General features: G+C 38.5%; 1 protein-coding gene across 1 annotated transcript in view; it reads left to right on the top strand.

Moving 5' to 3' along the window:
- Nucleotides 1-21,176, top strand: part of RAB6B (RAB6B, member RAS oncogene family) — a 46,074-nt gene that overhangs the window by 16,844 nt on the left and 8,054 nt on the right. The window contains exons 2-4 of the mRNA XM_039360134.1: nt 3,914-3,972; nt 14,590-14,643; nt 16,985-17,090. Coding sequence (XP_039216068.1) covers nt 3,914-3,972; nt 14,590-14,643; nt 16,985-17,090 — 219 coding nt within the window. The remainder of the gene's footprint in view (nt 1-3,913; nt 3,973-14,589; nt 14,644-16,984; nt 17,091-21,176) is intronic.

Below are 21,176 nucleotides of genomic sequence, written 5' to 3'. Positions count from 1 at the left end.
TACAAAAAAATTCTGGGAAAGAGAAGATCCAGAATTGGATCTTTTGATATTTTCATGTTATACAAGTGAGAACAATGCAATTTAATTGGTTGATGAAGGTGTGTGTGTGTGTGTGTGTGTGTGTGTGTGTTAATCTTTTTTCAACTAATGGCCCTTTCCATAAGTCCCATACAGTAGTGGAGAATGTAGATTTAGGAGTTTGCTTCATCAATAGAATTGAAGTTAGCTAGTAAACATTTGTGTGAATTCTTGCAACATTGCTGACATCTACCATCTAGGAGCAGATTTTTCATTATTTATATACTGGTTTTTTTTTGTTGTTGTTCTTGTTATAAACCACCTTGAATGTTGAAATAAACAAAAAGATAAACTGTAAGTTCAATATGAGAAGTATAATTTCAGAATAATTGCTAAAATTCATTCTATTTCCTCCTCCTATCTATCCTATTACCTCAAAGATATAACTGATTAGCCAGGTATCCTATTTTACCAGATCAATTTGAACAATGTCTGGTTTAAAAAAAGTTATTTAAATGGAAGCAGAAGATATGTAAGCACAGGTTACCAAGTCATAATTTTTCTGACAAGGTGAATTGCATTTTTAAAATCAAATTTACATTCATAAATTAACAAATGTGGATTTTATGTAAATATTTTTCATGTCATGCTCTGTGTTTGTGAATATTTTTCTTAATTCTTTTTCTCCTTCTTGACAATGCATAAATGGACCAAAATGGAATTATGAGTTGGTGCTTGTAGAAGTATGATCAAATGTCATGGAACAGTGGAACCCTTCTACAAGGAATCATTCCTCCTGTTGCCCTTGTTAGTGGTTAAAAAGAAATTGTCTCTGGCAAAGAAATTGTCTCTGGCATCTATAGCGATGACTGCTGGAGACAATACTGTTTATTCTCTCCTTTCCCATTAAAGGAAAATCAGTCTGCTATGTCCCCATCTTGCCATACTTTTGTTTTTGTTTTTAAAAGAAGTGCTAAATAGTTGTACTATTCCTATAAACAACAATTCCCTTCTTTTCCACAAGCTAATCATATTTTTCATGATAGCTCTGTAATGCTATAATGCTAAATTAGCTGGCATTAAACCTTATCCACCGAATACCGTATAGTGCTGAAGAAAAATATGGTATTTTCCTTTTTTTCTGGTGGGAGATTTTGATGAAATGGAAATGTGTGAAAAATTCCAAACCAATAAAGATCCTTGCTGTTGCACTCCTGCTGGTATGCCCTCAGCACAGGATGCTCATTAAACCTAAAGAGAGCTCCTATCTTTACAGCAGGCACAACAGAGGGAATTAGCATAGTTAATTAAAGCTCTTGATGAATGGCATTGTAAAGTTTCTTAATTAACCAATGACTCCTAGGGGGGAGATGGTCTTAAACCAAGGTTGAGTTAAAATGTTTTCCTTTTTGTGCATTTAATTAGCATAATCAACACACATACAGTAATAGTTGTGTGTAGAAAGGTAGATTTTTTTTGAGATATGCTTTACATATGGGAGCATGTCAAGAGAAGGATAGAACAGATATCATCATGTCTTCTCTTGAATTAGCATAGGAAACTGCAGACTATAGAAAGATAATTAATTGCCAAGCAAGAAACAAGTCACTCACCTATCTTAAAACAAGCAAATGCTGGAAATTTTGAAATTACAAAGAAAGCAATCTTATCAAATGTAATAAGAATAATTGAAAGTAATGCAATAGAAGTTTTTTGACACAGTGGTAACATCTGCCTTGATAATAAAATAACTTGTATTTGTGGGATGAAAATGGTACTTCCTTTTTTACAGTCTAGCCATCATAGTCCCTGTATTGGTTGGTTGGAAAGAAAATATCAATACAGCGCTGATTATATTATTGAGTTGGATAATAAAACATTATCAAGTAATCAGGCCAGCTCAGAGACCATCAAGGACTCCACAAAAAATATAAGTAATAGCCTGCTATTTCCCTCAATAAAGAATTGAAGATTAGGGCCAATTTCTTAACACTTTTTATTGCCTCAGTTCTCTGATGGGACAAAGGATTTGTTTATTTATTTATAAAATGCATATCACTTTGGATAGCTCTAAATGCTAAACCTTAAAATAACAGTACATTACACGCCCTATTCTTATGCAAAAACTATTAAAATCAATACATTAAACATAATAGTGTATTTTATTAGTACTGTATGTGCTAAAGGGAGAGCTGTTATAGATTTTCCATTAAACAATAGAAACTTTCCCATATAGCTGTGTTTCTTTCAGAATGAAAAACTTGGCTAAGAAAAGAATTGAATTGCTTAGACTAGTTTGCTTAGAGGGTCTCTGGTTGGGTACCTTTTGTTTCTACTTTCACAGCTCATCGCTCTGTAAACTGTGTGTGCTTCTTATTCCTTGTATCAGTGACCACACTGAAGCACACTGAAAATGTTAAATCATTTGCTTAAAGGTATACAGGCTAGAAATTTAAATCCATGCAGTTTGAATCCACTTATGCCTGATTTTCAGTTTTGTCTTGATTCTAGGACCCTCAGTCAGGAATCTAGATTCTAGATAAAGAAACAAGTATTGCGTAATAGGAAGAATACCTAATTTTGAAGTCCTGTAGGGTAAGCAATGGGTTGATAATATGCCTGCAAAGTACTGGTCACCAAGAAACCAGATTTTTTTTAGGAAATACCAATACATCAGAGAAGACGAAAGTGAAGGATATAGTATAAGCCTGAGATATGGCACAATGTTATATCATGGTAGCTTGCAGTGCTTCAAATCAATCATATATCTGGCATTTAGATGTTTTGGGTTTAAATCTTATGTTCCATCTTTTCTCAGAATTACATACATCAGTTCTAATCTTGTGATTTTTCCCTTACTTAACTTGCAAAATCATTAAACTGCTTTTGATTCAACATTTCTTCTACTTGGATAGATTTTTAATTCTCTAGAAAATATCTTTGAATGCAACAAAGACAAATTTCAAAGAATTATTTTAACAAAATAATTCATAATAATAAAAATAAACTATAGATAACCCAATAAATATTTTTGTGGTTTGACTTGTTGGAAAATGCCTGTAATAATTAGAATCTGTTCATAAAATAAGATGTTATGAAAAATATACCTATGATATCAATAACTAGAGAATTAAAATGTTACTTTGAGTTTCTTGGGGAGATAACAAAGGATAAAACTAAATCCTTTTTGAGTCACTCAAGTTACATCATATAACAACATTTGGATCTTGTTATTTTATCGTCTTATATTCCTTCTCATACTACCATATTTGATAAGTATCATCATGTAGTTTTACTAAAGTTTCTGTTTCTTGAACTTTTAGATAGCTTAGAAGTTTAAAATTCTTGCCATTTTAGTATGTTTTACATATTATAAATTGATCAAGTATATAAGTATTTGAAATCTGGGGGGTTAAAGAGAATGGATAATTGCTTGAGGAGAGGGGTTAAAAAGGCCCTTTTAAAATGTTTCCTCTTTACTGTGCTGAACCTGTCAATTGATGGAATAAGGTGGCTACTTCAAAAGGCAAAATGGATGACCTTCAACTACTGCTTTGGCAACCATTTCACTGTGACTAAACTACACAGTTCTTAGGAATGTCTGTATGCAGGCTGGTCCCGTCTTCCTTTTACAGATACAGGTTTGAGGAACCTTGTTGAACATTTTGCAACAATGTTTAAGGTTATTTTTTTCTCTTTGATCCTGAGATCATTTGTGAATAATTTTCAAAAATAGAAAATAAACTTAGGTACCCCCATTTTCAAAACATGTCATTTGGATAAGAATTATGCTTCTAAAACATCTGCTTATGGGTTGAATGGGATATACAGGATTGTGACTGATCTCAACATTCATGGCTACTATTCAATCTTTAATTGTTGTTTTCCTTTACAGTTGGGAAGACATCCCTGATCACAAGATTCATGTATGACAGTTTTGACAACACATATCAGGTTAGCTGTTTTATTTTCAATCACATGATATATGCTAATGAAGAAGAATGTTTCTGGGTTAAAAGGCTGTGAATGTGAAAGCTTGCATTGATATTTTTTTCTAATTTTATTTAATAGCAGTGCTGCATACCGGTTAAATTATTATTTGTTGCTCAGTCAGCCACATGTTCAGACCGGATTTGGCATTTTTGTCCACCTATCAAATCCTTCCCAAGGACCTGGGATAAGCATATGTGAACGTTTGTTAGTGTTAAAGGTATTGTCATAGGATATAAGCTGTTCCAAGTAATATTAACTGCCTTTTGCAATTGACTAATGGTGATTTTGTCAATGCTGATAGTATTCAATTGATGCCCCAGTTGTTTTGGAATTGCGCCCAAGCATCTACTGCTTTTGGTACACCTTAGCTTTCTTTTGCTACAGTCATTCTGTTTCTATTTGCAGGCCTTTGTATTTTATTATCTTATCCAGTTCTTTCTCTTCTATTTTGCTGTCTGCAGATACTTCCATGTCCACTATACAGACTTTTTTTGTCTTTCTTTTATTCTTATTAGCCACCTGAAACCTGGAATTTCTAAATCATCTTTAAATAAAAAGCTCATTGCAGTAGACCAGCCTTTCAATTAACAAGTATATGAGTTACCAAAGTCAATCTGCCTTCTTTAGAGATAGATGTCTCTACTTTATCAGTCAGAGCCTCTAAAACCATTCTTGCCACTAATAATATGTGGCCATTCAGCATCAGTGATAGATCCAGAACAACCCTTACAGTACAATTGTACAACTTAATAGAGAATACAGTTCCATCAAAATCAAGTGTATTTCCCAAAACCCCTGCTCCCAGTTATAGCTTCATCTTACTTAAATTCAGCTTCTGGTTTGTTTTCCCATATTCACATTTTTATGCTTGGATAAATTGGAATGTCTACTACATGCAGACCTGAGTCCATAGGAAAAATACATTGAGAAAATAAATATAGCTGAACATTATCAGTGTATTAATGACACCAAGTTCCAATTGTGTGAGTGATTCTTCCCTATACGGCTTCATATAGATATTAAATAATATGGAAAACAAAATGGAACCTCAAGCAATTTCTATCTCTAGTAGTTAGAGATAAAATGATAACTACTGAAGACAGCATCCAAGACTAAAAATTTATTAAAACTGAGCTTTCATCAGGGCCTGCTGACGTCATCAGAGTGTAAGCCAGGAGTGGGAAGCACATTCTTATAGTCTCTGTGAAGCTAACAGTTTAGCTAATGAGCGCGTGATGGGTTATTCGGCCCCCACCCTCCCGCAATCAGTTGTATCGATCCTATTTCCATCAGGCTGGCTGACGTCTCTTTAAGTTTTGGCGCTCTGCCTCTCTCCACTCGCTCCGTCCGCCAGGAGCATTCGTCTTGCCGCACGCAATCATCTCGCCGCTCAAGTGACTCTTCTGCCTGCGATGCTGCCATTTCGGCTAGTCGCTCCTCCATTGTGCTGGCATCACTGTCCTCATTGGTCAAGCACCCTCTCCGAATATCCATGGGTCTGGTCTGCCTCCTCGTCCCCTCATGCTGCGCCGATGTGTTGGCTAGTGAGAGGTTACGATCCTCTACCTTCCTGCTCATGCCGGGGGGGGGGGAGAAATGATTGTTGATTCCTCCATTTAATCCTCTTACATGATAATACATGCCGGTGTAGCATCTGGTAGGCAGGTAATAGCTCAATATGCCGGTTGACCCAATGTTGATTGGATAACCAAGCCTCTTTTAATAGACGGCCACCCTTGGTTGTATCGTGAGCAATGATTCTGGCCTCTGTAAAATTGAAGGTATGGTTGTGCTCGATAGTGTGAGCCCATACCCGAGACCGTTTTTCTTTACATTTAATGGCCCAATTCATGCTCATGGAGCCTTGTCCGGAGGCGTTTCGTGGTCTCCCCAATGTAGTTACATGAGCAATCATTGCAGTTGATTTGGTAGACCACAGATGACATGTCGCCCACGGATAGGGGTTCTTTAGGGTGCATTATTTGTGTGCACAAGGTCTGTGCGCCACTCTGACCTTCCTTCCTTCCTTCCTTCCTTCCTTCCTTCCTTCCTTCCTTCCTTCCTTCCTTCCTTCCTTCCTTCCTTCCCTCTTCATTGTCCTTTCCTTTTTCTTCCTTCCCCTCTTTCCTTCTTTTTCTTTGTCTTTCCTCTTTCCCTTTCTCTTTTCCTGTCCCTTCTTGGATGCTCAAATGCAAAAGGGGAAACATTTCTCAATGCCTCCTTGCCTTGTAATCAAATGCCACTTTTGCTAGTAGTTTGTTGTCACTTAAAAGATTGAGAACAAACCAGGCTCAGTTTATCCCGTGCTTGCATTTAGTGGGAGCATCCACAGACAACAATACAGCAAAACTGTCAAAATTGTAGCTGTGATAGTTGATCAGAGCTCCTCCATTTTTTATGTACAACAGCTTTAGTATTTAGGAACAGAGATAGCTTAGTTGCTTTTCTATTAATACGCAATCTTAAAAGAGCTCTCCTGTAGGGACTCAGCCTTGGTCTAATTCAGACTGGAAATATAACAAAGGAAAATATTTTCCCCCACTTTGCTTTGTCCTGTTTTCCCCACTGGAAATGGCTGTTAGCAACATACAAGGAGGGAATACTTTCCTAAGAGCTCACAATTCAAGAATACCAATGTTACCTTGAATTGCCAAGAAAGTTCTGTCTGTGAGAAAACAGGACATAAAATTGCTTTCCCTTCCAAACTGGGGCATTTACAACCAAGTTGTCTCTCCTCCCTCCCTCCCTCCCTCTGCTTATTTAAAAAAAACTGCCAGAGGCTCTGGGCAGAGGTGGCAACAAATAGGCAGCGGTGGACAGAAGCTTCACATTTTGACCCCTCCCCCTATTGTTGCCTCTGCATGGCTCTCAACTCACTTCTCCCAGACTCACACACGTGTTTATGTATGTGTACGCATGGGAGGGTCTCATCCCTTGCAGCCCTGTGCCTCAACAGAGACCTTCTGCGATGGCAGGCTGCAAACTAATGAAAGCTGGGTTTTTTGGGAGTACTTGTTTTTTTTCTCAACATGCCACTGATCACATCGTGCCATGCCCCCCCCCAGCTCCCGCCCCCCCAGCCCTGTGGAAGGCTGCAAGAAGCTCCCATCACAGCTTCTCTTATCTCTCTTGTTCTTTTTCTCCCCAATGTCACAGAGTGGGGCTGCAAGGAGTGACACTCCCCATGCGCATGTGCACACGCACACACATATATACACACCTGTGTATGGGTCTTGGAGAGGTGAGCTGAGAGCCATGCAGTGGCTCTTCAGGCACAGAGGCAACAAAGTGGGGGAGGGGTCAAAATGGGAAGCCTCCTGTCTGGAGCCTTGGGCAGCTAAAAAAAATAAACTTGAGAAGCGCTCAGAAGGCAGTCCCTTTCCCAGTTCCTTCCTTCCTTCTTTCCTTCCTTCTTTCCTTTCATTTCCTTCCTTCCTTCCTTTCTTTCTCCCCTGCTTCTCTTTCCTTCCTCTGTGCTCAGGAAGGGATGATGGGAGGGGGAGAGCTTGCCAGTGCTTCCTCGTGGCCATGCTGCCACTGGCCGTCGCTATTCCACGCAGGCAGGGGCGATCCCAGTGAAAGGGAAGCCTGGTGGCTGCTAGGCTAGGTTAGTGAGTGGTCGTGGTGCTGATCTACTGGTGGGGTCCATCAAAGCTGGAATGCGCTCAGCCTTAGATCCACAAGGTAGCCCTGGAGCCAGCAAGGATCCCCTCGCCATCTCTGCCCTGTCCCCTGGGGATGCACGGAGAAGGCAGCGAGCACGAGAGTGCTGGCAACCTGGGGGAAAGGGAAACACTTCTCTTGCCTTTTTTCTTTCACAGTGGTCAGCAGGGATGTTCAGCAGGGATGCCGGGTGATCGCTGCCTCCTCTTCGCTTGCCCAGGGGGCGGAGCAGGGGCAGCCCTTCGCTGGCCCTTTCTCCGTCAAGACCTCCTTTTTTATCCTCTCCTCCCTCCTTCCTTTTCTCTTCAGCGCACCTCCAGCTTCCAGAAGCACCGATCAGCTGGAGCCTGGCACTGATTCTGGGGTTTCTGCCCAGCCCCCCCCCACTACCACTTCTCTAGGACGGTCACGTACCACCTGCCAGGTGCCAAAATACCACCTGCTATAAACCAATGGTATAAACCTGCAATAGATTAGGCTTCTATTGAATAATAAATGGCCTCTCAGAATAAAGCATTGAAAATAAAAAATAAGCAAGAATTCATCTAATCCAGATCAAGAATAAGAAATCAGAAGGGGTGAGAAAAGCAGTCCTTATTGTACCATATAGGTTAATCAGCTCCTGTGCTGATCATTTTTTCCTTAACCTACAGAGCTAGTAGCTTCTAGCTAGGAAGACTTTTTCTATGACCATATGTTCACAGTTTACAATTTCAAACAGGTTTCAGCCAGCCTAAAAGACTGTTGGCCTTCAGCTATCATTTCCTCTGTCATCCTAGGTTTAAAGAGCCACCTGACTCAATCATAGTGGCAATTTAATGTGGTAAACAAACTCCCCTTTCACCTTTTGACAGGCAATTTAAAATGCATCGCAGGAGCTGCAGTGCTTGAGTGAACTTAGTAGATTGATTTTCTTGTTAAACCCTGCTTCAATTTCTAGAATAGCTTTGTGGGGCTTTACAGTGTGGCATCTTTTCTCACAATATTTTTTACATTCTTTTCTGGCCACTTGAATTAGATACTAATAAAGAATATGCAAGGGCTAGAGATGGAGGCAAAATTAATTTAGTTTGCATTTAAATTCAAACTATCTAATCTTTATTTTTCAGTCAGGCCAGTGATTTAAAATTAATCGACCTCTGAATATCTCAATGTACTTTTTCCAACAAATGCAAAGTTTATATTGGTGAAAAATCTGTACAAATTGCATATACTCATGAATTTGTAAAAATGTATCATTTATTAAACTTGTTTAAAAGAAATATAGATCAGGTTACATTGTAAACTAAAGTCGCATAGATTTTAGCATAGATTTTCATAATCAGATTTGATAAATGAACTTGGAATATTTTAAAACATGCAAAACTGAGGTAATATGTTCAAGAGTTGTAACTTCAGAGTGACTATTCCTTATTACAAATTAAAAAAACTGCATATAAGGGACAATATTGTAATTTTCATATATCCACCAAGTACAATACAGCCTGATGTGATATACTCCTAGGCTTACTGTACTCTATGCTTCATTGTGTTATGTTTTTCAACCCTAACTAGTCTTCTGACTGGCTCTTTTGTTGTGTTTCTTTGTCCTTGTTCTTTCCTCTTTTGTGGCTTTTCATCGCAGAAGAAGAAGTCATGTGTTCTAGGAAAAAAAACATGTGATCATAAAACTTTTTCTCCTTAATGGTTAAGAAATTGGTATAACAGCACAAGCCAGTTAAGCATTGTCCTCCTGACTTAGGCTATAAGGCAGGACAACTTTTTGGTTTGTGATATATGATTTTAGCCTTGCCATTTTCATGGTTTGCAGACAAAATGGCATCAGTTCTGATATGCAGAAATGAAAGCACATTCATCTGTATTCAGAAAAACACACCTAATTATATTTAATTTCTACATCTTGCAAATGAAGCAGTTGCATGAAGCAACCAAACTGAAACTGGGAGAGGAAAGCTATCAGGACAGCACATATGAAAATTCAGGGGTTGAGGGAAATATTGTTTAGCTCATGGCCCTACTTTATAAAATGCTTTACAGATGCTGCAACCTCTTAGAATTTGTTGCCCACCAACATTGCTATTTCTAATACCAGCCTAGAAGCCTCTAAAGTGACTACAGGTTCCTAACTTTTTTCTGTTCTATTGGTTCTCTTGCTGTTGACTAGAAAGTGACCAATTTTTGCATACTATATGCCCTAGTGGATTTAATTTAAATATTTCTAAAATACTATTTCATTTTGCTCTGCAAAAGAAATGCGAACTCTTGATTTTCCTTGTTTAAATATTTTTTCTTGAAAATACTTATGTCTGGAGATTAAATCTGCATTCTTAATTTCATGTATAACGTGGCTTGTGTTAAACATACAGTATTTTAAATCAGCTGTTTCTTGTGAAATCTTGGGAAGACATGCCTTGAAAGATGGGTAATATAAATGAATGAAGTAAATAAAACGAATACATTTCTGTTCATGTGGAAGGAAAAACAAGGGAGTCATCTACAATGTGAATGGGTCTCCTGGCCAATATAGCCATTGCAACCCAATAGCACGTTGCATATTAGAACCCAATTGAAAAAAAGAGTTACTTTGAGCTTTGTGTGTGAAAAAGCCCACTCCTGCTATCTAAGAAAAAAAATGCCTAAGTGATGCTTTCAAACAGCTCTGGCTTCAGACTGATTTTGACACTGATCTCATGTGGCAGGGATTTCACACAAGAATTGTCATTTAATGCAGCATGTAAGTTCCACAAACAAAGCAAGACAATATTCCTGGAACAGTTCTCTCTTGCTTTTACTTTGAGCATCTGGTATACAATATATGATGAATCTATGCATTCATCACGTATTGCAATAAGATTTGCTGTGATTGTTTTGGTTTGTAGTTCATGCTCTTAATTTCTTAGTTTCATAGGTTTTCCCAGCTTGACAAAAGGAAAGTAGTTGCATTTTTTCCCATTCCAAAGAGATTACCTGATATAAGCTGAATAGCAGGAACTGAGGATGGGGGATGGGGATGAAACAATTTCGCATGAGTGGAGATCCAGGTGTGTGATTTAATAGAACTTGTCTTGAAGTAAATGAGAGGGAAATCCTAAAAGGCAGTTTCAGAAAAATTAAGTATATTATTAAGGACCTCTGGAATGCATACCCATGCTGTAAAACAATTACAAGAATGAAACCTGATATAAATATTGATGATAAATGGAATTATACATAAGAGCAACCCCCACACACAAACACTGATACTGTATCTATTTCTAGTAGAGTTAAAATTCTTTGAAATTAATGTGGCACTGGTATTGTATCCCAATGCTTTTAGCAAACAAATAAAAATACTTTATCTATGGACAGCAGAAAGAATATGGTTAAAGACATTTGGTAAGGATGCCCAGAGACCAAACAATTTTAGTGGGCAATCTTTAAGGAGATCAGTATCTGTTTCATTAGCTCAAGCAATAGTAAAATATGCATTTTATACTTGTTCAAAGAAGGAAATAAAAATATTAAGAATACAGATATTAGGTTTATGCTGATAACAGCAAGAATTATTGATATTCAGAAATAAAGAGATAGGAATCTCAACACTGGATTTTTGATACTCTAATTTATTGTTTCGATGGAAGTGTCAAAACTGACTCGGCTTCATCGTTGCCTGTACCTGGTTTTGGCTCGCAGTTTTCCAAACAGAAATGGGAAGGGGGTTGGTAAATTCCTAAGAAAGGGGGAGGGCTAAGGAATGCACAAGAGCTGCTGCTGCCTGAGAAGAGTTACCCACCAAGGTCAAGTTCCAAGAATTGTTCAAATGGCACAGACTGTTTTCCCAAAACAAAAGAACTGCATGGAATTGGTGGGCAATGAACTGTGGGTTGCCCAGAGAAGAAAAGGAATTTTTACCTATGTCAGTTTTAGCGGGAAAAACCTCAGAACTGACTTTGCTTCTGCTGTAACTAGACCAGTGGTTTTCAATCTTTTTAATGCCGCGACCCCCCAACCGGTCGTAAGTTGAGGACTACTCAACCGGTTGTAAGTCGAGGACTACCCAACCGGTCATAAATCGAGGACTTTCCCTGCCCGGGAGCGCTGTGCAAGCGTGGTGCCGCCCCCTGCGCCGGCCGAGGCATAGCTGGCAAGTGGCAGCGACGGCGCAGGGCGCAGGGCGACCACCGGCTGGGCCACCAGCTGGCCCAGCCCAAGGGAGATAAGGCACCCGCCAGGCCCCACGCGTGCCAGCAACCCTCCCTGCGCCCACCGGCCTCCCACCTCCCACCCCTGGCCCTCTTTTACTTACATTTTTAGTAGTTGCTCAGCAGGGAGGGGTGGAAACTTCCAGACAGCTCACCTTCGCTGCAGACAACTTGCAGCACCGTTTGCAGAATGGGACTTTTGGCGGGCTCAGCAGGGCAGAGACAGCCTGGACAATTCCTATTGGCTTTTGAAAGCCAATAGAATTAGACTCTATTCAAGAGAGTCTATTCTATTGGCTTTCAAAAACCAATAGAATAAAAGGGAGTAGCACAGCTAAGGAAAAGGGGGAAAAAATGGCGGACTGCATTGTTTGGCGACCCCCGTGAAATGGTCATTCGACCCCAAACGGGGTCCCAACCCACAGGTTGAGAACCGCTGACCTAGACGGATCTTTTAATAAAGGTTTACTCTTAGTTAACCCTTTGAACCAGGAGTTCCTTCTTTAGAATGTGCCAACTGGGATGGTTGACAGGAAGGACCTATAGATATAAAAAATGCATGTTCTTTAGATATAACATTCCTTTTATCTAATTTGTAAAGGTTGTGTACATTTTTGTATAAAGTAAGAACTAGCAAGGAGGTACTTAACCTCAACAGCAGGGTGAATTTTGTGGCATGAAGATATATCATCTTAAAGGAGAAGGAGTCTTGAATTTGTTATGAAGAACTGTATTTTTTAATAAAATCCTTTTTTTGTATTTTTTTTAAACATAATGTTCAGTAGATAGTGGCCTACTTTTGCAATTTCCTTACATACTTATTTAAATTCAGCTGTATTAAAAGTGGTATCTGGCAAAGGTTTTCTGGCTTTTCTGCCTCTCATCATTTTTCTCTGATCTTACCTCCAACAGGACCCTTGCAGAGAAATGATTCGATGCCATTCTTATTCATCCCCAGTGGCCCTCCCAAGCCTTTTTGTTGTTCTGTCTTTCTTCTCAAATGCCTTCTTACTCCTGAGATTCAAAGACTTTGAAACTCAAAATATTATTTGTTTTTCTTATAGGAACTGTGCATATCAGGATCTAGAACTTAATTAGCTTCCAGACCCTACTGCTTTTCTTTCTTTCATCCCACTCTATCCTTTCTGACAGCTGCAGTTACAAAGCAAATCAATAAAAGGCCATAAAGTAGAAGGACATTAACTCCATCATCTGAACATAGAACATTCCCAAGAAATATAAAATTAAATTGTATTATTAAACTGTAAAGTCAAAATTCTAAGAAACCTAAAAGATTGAATCTAAATTCAGTCATCACTTTCTGCAGTTCTCAGAGCAGGAAGCTTAAGTAGGAACTGGCTGTAAAGTAAGGAAGAGTGATAGGCTCTCACCAGAGATACTTGGTGTCCCCTAGGTAGGTGAAATAGAGGCCAAATTCTATGTACCGTAAGTGAACACCAGATAAGGCCAAGCCAACCTGAACTAAGGAAGTGTACAGGGGTGGGTGGATGGTGCCCCACTTGCCTCTATCACCAATCATTTCTCCCTTGTGAGTTTTTTGGTGACTGCCATTTGTACATGCCTTGTTTGTTGCTGTTTGGTCTTCACTATTACTTTTATTGGAAATCAGTGATAAATATTTGTATCTTTATGGCATGGGTACAATAGACAGCAATTTAAAAATAAGATGGCATTAATATTTAGGTGGGAGGATATGCAACTACTCAGAACTCATGCCCACCCAGACTATCTGTTGCTATGGAAGTCTAATAAAGGCAAACACTAACCCCTCTGAAATGCAATTATTTTAGTGAGATGTCAAAATTTCAGCAACAACCAGAAGTTCTAAATAAGTATTGAATGGAGCTCCTTTGGCCATGGGAGTATTTCCTTATTTTTCCTTCACTACAATTTAATGTTGCTTTTTACAGCAATAATAAGCAAGGCAGAATAAACTAATCTGCCAGGGCATGAAAATGTGCAAATTAAATTCCATCTGTTTCTTTCTATGCTGTGCCACTGAAAATACTCTCTTTGATGTCTGAACTATATCATTCAGCTTAGTACAGCCAGCTGAGTTCAACAATAGAAGATGGATTTTTGTCATCTTATTTTCAAATTCTATTTTTGCATTTCTAAAAAAAAAAACTTGAATAAACACAACTCATTGTGGGTGCTACTAACCATATGGAGTCAGTGCTGTGTTGGCTTGGTAAATATCGGCCAGCTGCCTCTGGAGAGAATGCCTTTGCAAACTGCAGCACACACTGTTTGATTAACCAGGTAAACTCAGAAGCAGATGTGACTTGAAATCTGAACTTCTCCACCTGAGCGCCACCTGCCACAGCCTCTTTTAATTATACTGGTCAGCTTTGTAGTCCCAAGGTTGTAGAGCTCCTTTGTCATGTACTTAGCTACAATGTGCATGTTTGGCTGGGAAATCAATGTGAAATCAAGTAATAGAAAATAACTGGTATTTGTGTATGTTATATCAAGTAAATGCTATTATTTTGCAGCTAGGGCCATATTTAAAAATCAAAAACTTCCAAGGAGCACAGCAGGTATTGTGATGATGTGATGAGTAGCCCCATGGTGAGATAGGCAGCATATAAATTTAACAAACAAATATATATGCTGCAATATTTGAATTCACCTGTTGAAGCAGTACAATGTAAAAATAATTTTGAATCAAAATAGTTGCTGACTTTTCTTCCATTTTCCCTCTTTCTTACAGGCTACAATTGGAATTGACTTCCTATCTAAAACCATGTATTTGGAAGATCGGACAGTAAGTAGCAGGAAGTGCTGAACTACTGGGATTATCAAGCTCTGTGTTCAGAAAGAAATAGTGGGCAAACATCAAGTGGTTTCCATGCTAACCCCCCCCCCCTTTGATCAAACAGTTAATTAACTTATCCATTGACCGTGTATCATACCTAGTAGAGAGTTGTTTTTGATATATTGCCCTGTATCTTCTTAGGAATATAGTGTCCTAAAAAAAAAATTGGAATCACACTTTTTCCACCTGGCCTCTTGTTGTTTTTCACAAGATTCTGCTGTTGTTCCTTGCGATGCTGAAGTAGGACAAATGAACAGAATTCAGGCTAGCAATTATCACCTTCCGTAAATAATGACTACAAAGCCCATGGATTACTGTAAAAGTCAAAAAACGTTTATCTGGGATTTTGGTTGAATCTTAATTTAGGGATTAGCAATTTCACTGCATTCCTTCCATGGCAATAAATAAAGTCACCTGTGAATTGAGCTTGATTGCAGATAGCTTCATGGGTGCATCACATTGTTTGCTTGACAAAAGTACCAGAATGGTTTGTCATTACTCTCTTCCGGATGTATTTTTGACTTTCCAGTCTGGAATATTGCTATAATATTTCATGGTAGTCTCCCATCCCAAGGCTCCGTTTTCTTACTTGCCGTTAGCATGATTGCCTGCCATCTCTGGGATGAGATGGAGCATGCAATTTCTTCAAAGAGGGATACGTGGCCTCTTAACTAGCAAGCTTTTCTTAAGTGCCTATGTTTTGAGGTTTCTATTTTTTCTTAGAACTGTCACTGCCCCTACTTAAAAAAAACAATTTATAATTTGGGGAGAACCTTTTTGTAAGGATAATCCAATGTCAACACAGATGGACATTAGCAATAATGAGAGAGAAGCAGCAGCGGCACCGCATTAATCAGTAGCATCTGGTACAGTGTTAATGCAGTCTCAAACATCCATCTTAGTCCTAGTGGATTGTTTCCAAGGCTTTCCAACTGCTTTTATGAAAATGACAGGCTGAGTATAATAGAAATGCAAGAGGAAAAGTACTGGTAAATTTCCCTAGGCTGCCCCACAGTTTGTATGATCTAAGAGCTGGAAGATGAATACTGTAGCTTTCTTATTTCTGCTATCCTTTCATCAGAAGATGCAAGCTAGTTGTTTCCCTGGGGCAGTGGTGTCAAATTCACAACATCACATGATGTATCGTGACTTTTTCCCCATTGCCAGCAACGGGCTGGGCGCGGTTTTGGTGTGACGCATCTAGCCCATGGGCCAGCAGTTTGACACCCCTGCCCTGGGGAAAACAAAGTCAAATGTCCCATAGGATAGGTTATCTGCATTCAGACTATGTTTAATGAAGCATTCCTTTGACAAATATTCATAAGTCAGTTTGTATTTTGTATATGTGTAAAACTCTTGTGCCCAATTATACTTTATGATGACACAATGCTTGAGTATTCCTGGAGTACTGATCCTCCTGATCCCTCTAAAAATGCAGATAGCTACAGATCATGTTGCAAATCTCATGAATCAATGCAAATATGCATTGCCCAGGCCTTTCTTTCAGTGAAACTGGCTGTGTCTTTTGTGATACTATTGTAGTCTGATCCCAATTGCTTTTTAAAACCAACTATTGCAGCATCTCTCCTTCAAATTTCTATCTCAGTGACCTCTTTCTTTTTGTTCATTATATCAAACTTTCATAGTTATAACATTTTTAATATGTTTTTAAGATGCCAAGTTTTTAAAATAAGAATTTTTAGATATTTCAACCTCATACTTTAAAACATACAACCTTTTCTGGATCAAAGATTCTGTGAAGATGGAGTACAAGTCTGTCAAAGCAGATAGTATGTCCAAAATTTTAAAGTTTTCTTCTCAAGTTCCATACATAAATTAATTCTTCCCCCTCACTTCTTCAAATATTCCCTATTTTAAATTTTGTGCCAAAATTGCAAAGTTTAATTTTGATGTACTTTCTGCTCTATCCACAGGGAACAACTACTTTTTTTCTAATCAAAACAAACAGGTTGGGGGAAACCAATGTACAAGATACATTTCTTTCCATGCATGTGCTATAGATTATAAATACATAAAATTATAGGCTTGTAATCTTGTGTGGGCATTACATAAGATTATAAATAATGATTTGAATAATTAAAAGACATGAATAAAACATTACGTGATCAATTTAAAAACAAAACACATGGCTAGAAGCCTCTTTTGTTTAATTCTTTATCACTTTTGTTTTCTCTTCTTCCTGTTGTTTATATCTGTTTCTCTTCCTAATTGTGTGTGTATATGTGTATATGCCTTTCTCTTTGCTGCTCTACTCCCTTGGCCCTGGCAGGTACGGTTGCAGCTCTGGGACACAGCAGGCCAAGAGAGATTCCGAAGTTTGATTCCCAGTTACATTCGTGACTCTACAGTAGCTGTGGTGGTTTATGACATCACAAGTGAGTTAAGTTTGGATGTGGTTGTCTAAATGGAAATACACTGTAAAGGCAGTTTTAGTTCAATATTAGTCCTCTCTATAACTGGGGTCCCCAACCGCCAGTCCGCAGCATGCCAGCAACCGGTCCACACAAACAAGCAAAGCCCCATCTGTGGGATGCAGGCAGCACACAAAACCACATACCTCCAGTTGGTGGAAAAACTTTTCTCCACAGAACCGGTCCCTGGTGCCCAAAAGGTTGGGGACCTCTGCTCTATAACATAGTATATCACATTACTCAATATAAAGTGAAACAAATGATTATATTAGACGGATTGTACTGAAAAAATGTGAGATGTAACACTGGAGAGCTTAGCTCTGTTCTTCTTTATGCTACCACAATATTTTAAACTGCAGTAGAATGCAGGAATTCTAAATGTCCTTGTTAGCAGCTTCCCCATCCAGTACTCTTCAATCTTGTTGAAGTAAAGCTTCCCTCATGTGGACAATTGTAATCCAAGGTATTATTTTTCTTCTGTTTAATCTTATCAATTTGGGGTGATTGTGGGTTTTTTTAGCAAGGTTTTTCAGAAGTGGTTTGCTATTGCCTCTTTCCTAGGGTGAAAGAGAAAGTGACTGGCCAAAGGTGGGGACTAGAACTCACAGTCTCTGAGCTTCTAGCCCAATGTCTTAACCAAACTGGCTCTGTATATCTGCATTGGAGAAGTCTAGTTGTTAAGAGGTTCAATGAATATTAGAGGCATACCTTAAATTCCTAGCCAGGTGGTGGCTAGGGAATTCTGGGATTTGAAGTCCACACATCTTAACATTGCCAGGATTAAGAAACACTGCCTTAAGGAGTAGCTTGATAGTCTAAATAATCCCACATTCTGCTTCCACTATTATTAGACTTGATACCAGTGGGAAGTCTCATGCCAAGTAAAGCAGGAATCCTTTAACTATACACTGGTTCATTCCTGAACAATTAGATCAATGTTTTTTAAATCTTGTTAAGAGTACATTATTTCCTTTTGTGTATGTAATACTGCCCATATGGTAAAGATGAATTGATTTATGGACCGAGTGAAATTAGTAAACAGGCAAAACACTGAAATATCTTCTGATTGGTATTTTTATAAATAGGCTATGTACATTTTTGTGGGTCTTTTTTTTAAAAAATGACACATTAGTTTATTTCTTTTAACATGTTTGCATCTAAAGCGATGGTACTTTTGATTGCACTCCTGTTTTCCTTTGAGTATCTATCACTGTAATATTTCTCAGAATGGCTCCAACTGCCATCACCAGAACAATCTGTGGCACTTTTGCTTTAAAACAGTGCTTGTATTTGTTTGATTTATTATATTTATATCCCACGCTTTCTTCAAATTACACTTAATTTGTAATATTCACATACATCCATTTTATCCTCAAATAGGCTGAAAGGGAGTGATTGACTACATAACACCTTTTAGCTGATGGTCAGTTTTAATCCATAGCTCTCCAGGAGTGATCTACCCATTACAACCACATTGGCAAATCCAGTTCATAAGAAAAGTCTCCCGCATCAGATCTACATTATGGGAAAGGTAGAAGTGCAGCAGTCTTATCTCCAGCTTCAGCTAGACCACAGGGTGAAGGGCCAGTGCCCAGTGCCAGAATATTTCCAAATGATCACTCAGAGAGGCAGAGATGACAGGCATGATAACATTGGCTGACCTACCCCTAGAGGGACACACTAGACCTTTTTCCTTGCATCTCTCCTGTGGTATACTACAATCAAAACTGCTATGTCCTGGGCCTGTGATTGACAGAGCAGGTTCATGAAGCTGCAGAGAGACCCGGGCAGACCACATGGCCTGCCCGGGTCAGACAGGCTGTCTCCAGCTTACTGCGCTTGCGCAGAGCGGGAAAATACATTGCATTTATTGGCTGAAGCTGTTCCTTGCAAAAGGTATAAAAGGGATCAGTGCCATTTTGTATTGTTCTGTTAAAGCTGAAATAAAGAAGCATCTGTTGTTACTACTGCCTCGTTTCAATGCCTTACCAACGCACAGAACAGAACAAAAACAGATAAATATTTGTGTTTACAGGTGTTTGTTATTCCTTTGATTTCAAAAATGAACTATTTTTTCCTACATAGATGCATAGTACCTATTCTCAAGAAACAGTATTTAACATCAGGATAGCAGAAGCAATTATATGTGGTGTCTGTAACTATACTGGTGTTATTGCATAAGCACATTTTTTTTATCAGCAATGGCATCTTTTCCTTGTCTGTAAAAAGTGGTTGTAAAACAGGGAATAGTAGTGTGGAAAAAGAATTATCTGAAATGACCACAACCATCTCAACAAATTATTCATAAAGTTACTTAACCTGCACTACTGGTTATCCTTCATTTGTAAGTCATTTGAACTGGTGGCCATCCACAAACCTTCTGGGGGAAAATTCCATAGTTTAGTTCCCTCAATGAATCAATGACTTTCAGATAGCACTTGCTTTCTTCCTTCCACAAAACCTGTCTCCGTGCTGAAGGAGCTACCAAGATAAAACAATTCTGATCCTGAAATCCTGGATCCAGGTTCTGCCATGAAAACACTAACTTTTTCTGAAGCCATCTCTCGCCTTTGCATTGTTCTTATTGAAATGAACATAAGAGGAGCGGAAAGTGGCAGAAAGGAGGATGTGCCTCCCTCTGGTGGCTCCAGCTGACCAATGCAGTTGAGTGAACAGACAAAAGTGGCTCAGTATAAATGCTTCTTTTCTAATGGATTGCTTTGGGAGGACTGAGAGCACTGCTTTGGTTGCTATAGTTGCATTAGCTCTGTCTCTAACTGGCAACTAACTCTCTTAGAAAAAAATGTAGGCATCAGTGATTTGTCGAATAAGAAAGCTTGGGCCTCCTGCCACAGTTTATTTGTCTTAGAAGAACTTGTGGTTGAAGCTGTTGCCAGTGAAGGTATACACAGAAAATTAGCTGTGTGAACAAAAGACCCATGCGACCAAATAGTCTACAAAACAAGAATAGTGGGGGAAAGAGCATTTACTGTACTTGGAATTTACAGCTGTGCTATACAAAATGTCTTTCCCAAGGGATACTTTATCAGAACAATGTCTGGAGGCGGCTGCAAGTTACTACTACAGAAATGCTTAAAATGTTAGGATTAGTTCTGTTTGTAGCTTGTGGTTGAAAAACAAATTAGTTGTAAATTTTATAAATGTTGCATGTGATATGCATGTTTAAAAATTAATTGGCTAGGGGGAGGGGAAGTAATAATCTGTGTTTTGATAAAAAAAATTCAGCTGAGAGAAATTTCTCAGTTGGCATTAGTTCTATTTCTTCTATAGGCAAACATGAGGTGCTGCTGAGAACATTCTAATGGACATTGTGGTAAAAGGCACATTTGATGTCATGCCCAGTCACTGTTTGGATTACAATTGTAATAAAGCAACAAATCTTCAACCTTCTGTTCACTTCCTGTCCATTCCCATCATTATAAAAATATCTTATGTAAATTTTTTGTATTCAAATATTGTCTCTTTTGGCTTTCACTGTCCTGATGTTTGTATCCAAAACCTTGGTTTTGATTTCTTTGAATCGCTTTTATTTCTTCTTTCCTCTAGCCTCATAAAATAGGCAGAAAAGTTGATATCACTTCTTTATTGTACCATTTCTTTGTACACTTGTATCTATTTCTCCCTTTTTCTAAGGAAATGAGATTCTCTATAAGGAAATCCAGTCAGCTGTCCAACTTCTCTTTAATGTTCAAATAATCCTATGAAATAGCTTAAGTAATTGGTGCAAAATTCCCTTTAAATTTTCACATATAATCATTTTAAGCTCAATATTCAGTCACTCTGATCGAGGGGAGGAACCCAGATATTGGTGGAGCAAAAATTCCAGCATCTTTAACCTTACTGGCTAAAAATTATATGAGTTGTGGTTCAAAAACATTTGGGAAACAGAGTTTATCTATCTCTGAGTGAATGAATTTTCTCAAATTCATTCAGTACTGTGACTATTGTCAGAAATCATAAAAAAATCTCCAAATCCATTGGCTAAGCCATTTCCATCATCTGTTGGAAAGACTGGCATTTGCCCCATAC

This window comes from Crotalus tigris, unplaced genomic scaffold (genome assembly GCF_016545835.1).
Source record: "Crotalus tigris isolate CLP2741 ecotype Arizona unplaced genomic scaffold, ASM1654583v1 scf7180000019154.1569036, whole genome shotgun sequence".
NCBI lineage: Eukaryota > Metazoa > Chordata > Lepidosauria > Squamata > Viperidae > Crotalus > Crotalus tigris.
This window is presented reverse-complemented; position numbering and strand designations above follow the sequence as displayed.